Below are 7,531 nucleotides of genomic sequence, written 5' to 3' on the forward strand. Positions count from 1 at the left end.
GACACGACTCTGATATTTCATTACAAGGATCAGTTTTGCAAGTCTGAAAGATGGCTATCCAGGACAGACTCCTTTTTGCATTAACCTAAGAAATTTACAGAGGAGTTTGTTCATATGTGTAACCACTCTCACAGTGCAATCCTAAGCAGAGTTACTCCTGTCTAAGCCCATTGATTTTAATGGGCATAAACTGCAATAACTCTGTTTAGGACTGCACTGTCAGCTTCCTTACAGCTGCCCTGTTCAAGCACTGACCTAGCCTGAACCTGCTTTGCATGAGACCATATTATCATAGCACGTGGCAATCTGGCTGCAAGCACTAGAAGGAAAAGGTTATGACTGAATGAAGATCTCAGGCGGAAGGAGAATGCACAGATTTGGGGCTTCTTAACCACCTCTAATATGAGTATTACAAAAGAGCTGCACAGCAGGAATGTTGATCTGGGTTCAACCCCTACAAGTCATTCAGTGGAAGGCTTCCAGGCAAACAGACCTCAGATGCAGCAGTAAGTCAGTGCAAAGTGCTTGGTGTCAGTTTTAACAGAAGGCAGGAAGGAATTCTGCACTCTGAAATTTATTCTGCTGGCTTGGGCATGCATATGGAATTGGCATGTGCTTCCCAGAGTCTGTATATTTACATTTTGCTCTCAGCATCAGTAAGTTAGGAAGTTCCTATGCTTGTATAGGAGGTTAACATGGCTGGAACTGAAGGTATCAGATGAATTACTTTTGTGTGAAGGAGACTGATTCTCCCTGACAAAACAACAAAGTAATATGCTGCAGATATTTAAAATGGCTATGGTTGCATTTTAAAAGATGTAACCAATGTAAGGGGAGCAATCTTAAAAATCTAGCTATAACTTCAGCAATATCAATACAACGTAGGACCTTTAACTTACTGCCTATTTTTCTTGGGAATATTACTAGCTGAAGGACAGAAAAAAATCAAGAAATTATTATTCATTGCACATGTCATGTATATGGTTGTTTTTATCATTTTGAAAACTCTTGCCAGATGATAAAACTTTGAAAAAACTATCTTTATGATTATACAGAACATGACAACTATATATGAAAGACAGGAGGATCTTTAGCATGGAATTTTAAAGATATTTTTGTTCCAGCATTTGCAAATTTCTCCTATCATGAAATTCATTGTGGGAATGATATACATACCAAAGTCCGCTCATGATGACGCAAAGCTAAACCACACAAATTACACGAGGGCACTCAAGTGAAGGGAGATGCAACGTTAGCCGGGAAGCGTAGTTTGAAATTCGTCTCTCTCTACAGAGCCAGAAAAAAATCGCTCCTCAGAGGGTTTGTTAATTTAACCTCTCTACAGACCCAGCAAAGATGCTTCTCAGAGCCAAGCTACAAGTGACGCCTTACACAGATTGGACACTTGTCAGCTTCCCTCAAGTTTTGATGGGAAATGTAGGAGTCCTGGTTTTACAGCTTGGCTCTCCATTACAGCTGCATGATCAGGATGCCTACATTTTCCATCAAAAGTTGAGGGAAGCTGAAAAGTGTCCAACCTGTGTCAGGCGTCACTTGTAGTTTGGCTCTCAGAGTGTCTGTTAATAATTGGCAGTGCCTTGGAAGGCAAAGAGGAAATTAACAAACCATCTGAGGAGATCTTTGCCAGCTCTGTAGAGAGGTGAAATTAACAAACCCTCTGAGGAGGGACCTTTTCCGGCTCTGTAGAGAGAGGTGAAATTCAAACTACGCTTCCTGGCTAACATTGCGTCTCTCTTCACTTGAGCATCCTTGCATAATTTGTCTCACGTGGTTTAGCTCACAAACACAACAGATGTGAATCTGGGAGTGGTGTGATTTGCAAAGAGACATGCATTTACATTACCCCATCCCCCCCATCCCACACACATGCATACTCCCAAGTAAAAGAGATGGAAGGGGCCTCCTGTATTCCAGACTACACTCATATAATGTAAGTCCATACATTACACAGGCAAGCCCTAAGCAGAAGTATGCTCACAGGCCACAAACTGTCAAGGTCCTGCAAAATACTTTTCCTATGTGGCCTGGAAGGCCTAACAGGACTACTAATGTCTCATGTTCAGAACCATCCAAGGACACAGTAAGGATCAGTTCTTACTGGAGGCAGATTTATTGTTTGATCATTTGGAGATGCTCAAAGCTTCATCCAGTTAGTTTAGCAGCTCTCCTTCAACCTCTAAAATCCACAGCCTTTAAAGCAACTCCAGCTGCTCAGAAAATGCCCCCACTGCTGCATGGAGAAAGAACACATTCATAAACGCAAAGCTTGAGGGTGTAAACAACTCCTACATTATACATATCTCTGATAACGTTCTGATTTAACAAGTTTTAACATTAAAATATTTACACCCCCAACCCAAGTCTATATATTAAGATACGGCCATTTCACGAAATCGAACTATGCTTACCTAGGAATGGTAACACTTTCTCAAAGGATCATATTTTTGTAATATTGAAAATTACAACGTTTGTAATATAGTAATATAGATTAAAGGATGGGGAAGACTAATCCTGCCAATTAATTAAATAATTTAGTCCCAAAGAAAGCACAAGATGTTTATAAATCGTCACAATGTTTTTATTTAAATACAGTGTTGACTCAGAAAGTCTGTCAAACTGCTGCATAGCATAGCCAATACAGAATCCCAGCAGCTTATGAAGTGTGACTTTGATGAATGTGGCTGTTTAACTTTATCTTGTTTATGACATTTTTATCTTGCCTTTTCTCCAAGGAGCACACAGCAGTTTATACAGTTATTTCTTCCCTATATTATCCCCTCACAACAGCCCTGTTAGGTAAGTTAGGCCAGAATGATTGCCCCCCAAGGTCACTCAGGGCCAAACATGACAACTTCCTGGTGGTCACCATTTTAAAGTCATTTTAAAGTGCAGCATAGAAGGTATTAAGGGATCTTTAGACCCCTTTTCATACTGTTCTGAGCATACATTCAAAGCGGACAGCACAGAAAACATGTAAACACGTAAGAAAGGCCTTGCTCCAGTGTCAAAATTCTTCCTGAGATATCCTGCTTCTCTGATAGGTCTCTAGTGGTTGAGAAGGGTCACTGAGCGATGTATAAACATGTTCTTGTTTTCCTAATTATAATGAAAGATAAGTCAGACTTTAACCCTGAAAGCATTCCTTTCTGCAAGAGGATATCCGATATATGGCTCCAGTTTCTCAAATGTTTGTGTAATTCATTTGTCAGTCAAGCTTGTCAGATGTCGTGTTCTCTAGGAAATGCATCATTCTGACAGGGTGTTTACACTAATCTTTAATCTTTTATTCTGTAAACAATCAATACTGAAAGTATATAAAGCTCTCTACACATTTCTACCAGAAATGGTGAATATGTCATGGGCTTATTAAAATGAACAATAAACCCATTTTTCTTCTGTAATCATTGTGTTTGGTGTATTGAAATATATGTGGGTGAATGGTAGTAGGTTCCATGGCTTTCGGCACTTGAAAAGGTGGGGGGAACAAAAGTATCATTCTACAGGTCCAACGGGGGTTGGGCCCTCATAGTATTCTTAAAAGACTTTAAAATGGTGGCGGCCACAAAGACATCATCACGTCTATCCTGGCCCTCAGCATGATCGGATTCAAGTGTCACAACACACACATGCTTGAGACGAGAAGCTCTTTCTCCAATTCAAAATCAAGTTGGGCCAATTCGGTTACATGGTGGTATTATTGATCCTCTGCATATGCTCATTACTTTCAGGGGCTGAATCCTCCTGTTGGAAGTAAGTTCTAAGGCAATTAAACCACTGGTATATTTATATTTAAGTATCTGTTATAATATAAATGCTAGCTCAGTTTCATTTCCTTGTGTGCAGTAACTTTTTTGTAACCTTACTGTATTGTGTAATTTTTTCTTAGATCCAGAGAAGTTAGCCATGTTAGTCTATAGTTGCAAAATAGTAAAGATTCCAGTAGCACCTTTAAGACTAACCAACTTTATTGTAGCATAAGCTTTCGAGAACCCACAGCTCTCTTCGTCAGCTGCGTGGGCCAAAGGTGCTACTGGACTCTTTACTATTTTTTCTTAGACGCTTGAGTTCACACCCAGAACACACAATACCAATAAATTAAAGTCTTAGCTTATGATTCAGAAGATGGGCAAGAATCAGGGAGACAACCCGGTTAGTGAGAACAAACAACAAAGCCTAGCCGGGAATATAGCAATATATATCTCTATTCTGTTAAAGTACATTGAAGTGCAAATAGCAAATGTGTTATGAACAGTGTACAAAAAGCAATAAATATATCAATCACAATCCAAATCCGTCAATGTCCATATATATATTCCACAATGGGAGATCCAAGGAAGGGGAAGTGGAGTTCAAGTTGGAGACTGAATATCCAGGAAGATTCATAAATAATTTTTAAAAATCATAATCCATGCACGATAAAACCATTATTGCCGACGGGCCGATGTGTGCACTGATGTTCCAAATCCCGTTTCGTGGCAAAAAGACACTTCTTCATGGGCATATATCTTCTGGACTATGAATAAATTAACAGTACATATAATACTCATACAGATACTCTCAATCCCTCACTCCTGTATCTTGAAAGTTCATAATTTACTTACAAGTAATAACTCCTGGTCCAACACTCTCCCGGATCCAGTATACAATCAATTGATAAGACGGACTCAAACAAAACGGGAGGGAACCAGTTTTATACAAATGGTAATTAATTACATAATTAATTGTTTCCCCACATCCACTTTAAAGGAGCCAACCCTTGGAGTCTATGTAACTGACAAAAATACTGACAAAAATACAAATAAAAAAATGGGGGAACACACAGTTGGAATTCATCACCTTAACCATCCAAAACGGTCTATTACAGAAATTAATGTGCAAAACCTATTGTGCAGAAAATGATGTGCAAAACCTATTATGCAGGAAAAACGCTGAATCATCCTTCCCCTAAGAAGCAGCCTTCCCCTAAGATGTGGGGAAACAATTAATTATGTAATTAATTACCATTTGTATAAAACTGCCCATGAAGAAGTGTCTTTTTGCCACGAAACGGGATTTGGAACATCAGTGCACACATCGGCTTTTTGTACACTGTTCATAACACATTTGCTATTTGCACTTCAATGTACTTTAACAGAATAGAGATATATATTGCTATATTCCCGGCTAGGCTTTGTTGTATGATTCAGAAGATACAAGATCAATTCCTACTTTTACTAGACTATATCACTGACTTGGATAAATCATTTATACCTTACTTTCGCTTTCTATAAATCAGTTCATATCTATAGGCCGTCAGAGTAATGCTTACAGTCCACAAACCCTTTATCTCCAGAGCATAGACACAGAAATAAACTTTCTGAAACCAAATGGAACTAAAAGATACAAAAACAAATATGTCAGTTTCTAGTCTTGAAGAGACCTGTTAACAAGCTTACAACAGAGGTAGTCCACCTGTATTAGCATCCAAATTATTAACAAGCATTTAACATATGCCATCTGTGTGTTCCTAAAAAGTTATTCAAGTCCAATGAAGATAATGTAGGTTTACAGACGCCTTTGTGGTAAATGCTTCCAGCACCCTACAGATGGAAGGTATAGAGGGAATTTTCATGAAACGAATCAGAATCGGGAATACGTGATTCAATGACAACAGCACAAGTCAACGGAAAACAAATTTTATACACCTGCTTGTTCCATCGCACTGTCTGTAAAGAATGTCAAGGGGGCATATTCCACAGGTCTTTGTGCCATAAGCCAAACATTTCAGAGAACGCAATGCTGCCTTTCTCCCAGATGCACTGAGGCATCAGACTTGGATATTGTTGTCTTCACCAGAAAACTGTCACTATCACAGTCTCTAACAAGATTGGTTACAAGAAGCACCATATAAAAGGATTGTCTCAAAGTGAGTATTTAGAGGGGGCAGGACTGACTGGGGGATGACTCTCCCCACCCATTCGGACATAAAATAATAATATAATAATAATAACATTCAATTTATATACTGTCCTTCAGGACAACTTAATGCCCACTCAGAGCAGTTTACAAAGTGTGTTACCATTATCCTCACAACAATCACCCTGTGAAGTGGGTGGGGCTGAGAGAGCTCTGAGAGAGCTGTGACTGGCCCAAGGTCACCCAGCTGGCTTCAAGTGGAGAAGTGGGGAATCAAACCCGGCTCTCCAGATTAGAGTCCTGCTGCTCCTAACCACCACAACCAAACTGGCTCTCAGGTGCAAGGCAGATAGCCAGTTAGGTATTGTGGTTAAGAGTGGCAGGACTCTAATCTGGAGAGCTGGGTTTGATCCCCCACTCCTCCACCTGAAGCCAGCTGGGTGACTTTGGTTCAGCCACAGCTCTTTCAGAGCTCCCTCAGCCCCACCCACTTCACAGGGTGATTGTTGTGGGGATAATAATTACTAACACACCTCGTAAACTGCTCTGAGTGGGTTTTAGGCTGTCCTGAAGGGCGGCATATAAATCGAATGTTGTTATTATTATTAAGGCTGGGGGGGGGGAGATGGAAGTGACAGCACAGTTTAGTCTTCTGAAATGAGTTTTTTTAAAAAGAAAGTTGCTTCCAAAGTCCTTGAAATTCTCATCAGCAATTGCAGTACAATGTTCTTTAGGGTCTAAAATTAGAGTCAGAGGGAACAGCTCCAGCTCCACACTCGTTGACTGCCATTCTCACAGGGCCTGCTAAAAGCTTAAATAAGGTAAGAGGTGAAGGTAAACTAGCACCAGCCTACTTTCCCCAAGTTTTGTTGATGGTTTCTTCAGATCAACTGAACACTGTCTTAGGGTTAATAATGAGGGAGAGAGAGACGCAGTTTGGGTGATGAGCTCTTAACACGGCTCAAAAGGCACAAAAGACAGAAGCTCAACCAACATTGCACAAATAAATCTTGTGTTCAAAACCTGACACTGACTGGCCCACAAGCCAGAGGACTCTGCTGGGTTTTTTTGTGCAGCCTGAACTATGGGAAGACAGGAATAGATGTGAAACATTACTTACCGCCATGACAAGCTCAAACGGGTATTTGTAGACTCTAACAGGGGATTGATACTTTTGCACCATTTTTACTTCATGCCTGCAATGGAAGAGAACAGCAACCTGTTAAGAAATCTACCTTGGCCATCCCACAGTAAGTCCAAACACATCCTTTTGGTTTCACAACAGAACTGCTTTCTTTCCACACAGACACTAGAGAAAAAAATACGGAGGGTCACCTGAGATGGGTCAGGTTTCTAACACAAATTCACAAGAAAAGGAAGCCCTTGGCAGGCCTCAGTCCCCTCGGCTGAAGCGCAATAATCCTTTGCTTTTATCTTGTAGCTGATGTCATCACACTGCCACATTAATGCTTTGGATTTTAAAGAATGCTTAACCAGCCAAATTCAAAGTTGTGTCCAACTGGGCTAACTAAACTCATCTGAGTTTTAAAAACACAAAGAAAGAGAAAGCCAAGAGGAAGACAGCAGGTTTTACAAAATGTTCCAGGCTCACAGT

General features: G+C 40.2%; 1 protein-coding gene across 1 annotated transcript in view; it reads right to left on the reverse strand.

Moving 5' to 3' along the window:
* SEC14L5 (SEC14 like lipid binding 5) overlaps positions 1 to 7,099 on the reverse strand; it is a 28,756-nt gene extending 21,657 nt beyond the window's left edge. The window contains exon 1 of the mRNA XM_054994919.1: positions 7,037 to 7,099. Within this exon, the coding sequence (XP_054850894.1) occupies positions 7,037 to 7,099 (63 nt within the window). The remainder of the gene's footprint in view (positions 1 to 7,036) is intronic.
* Between the last annotated feature and the right edge of the window lie 432 nt (positions 7,100 to 7,531).

The sequence above is a fragment of the Eublepharis macularius genome, chromosome 12 (genome assembly GCF_028583425.1).
Source record: "Eublepharis macularius isolate TG4126 chromosome 12, MPM_Emac_v1.0, whole genome shotgun sequence".
Classification (NCBI taxonomy): domain Eukaryota; kingdom Metazoa; phylum Chordata; class Lepidosauria; order Squamata; family Eublepharidae; genus Eublepharis; species Eublepharis macularius.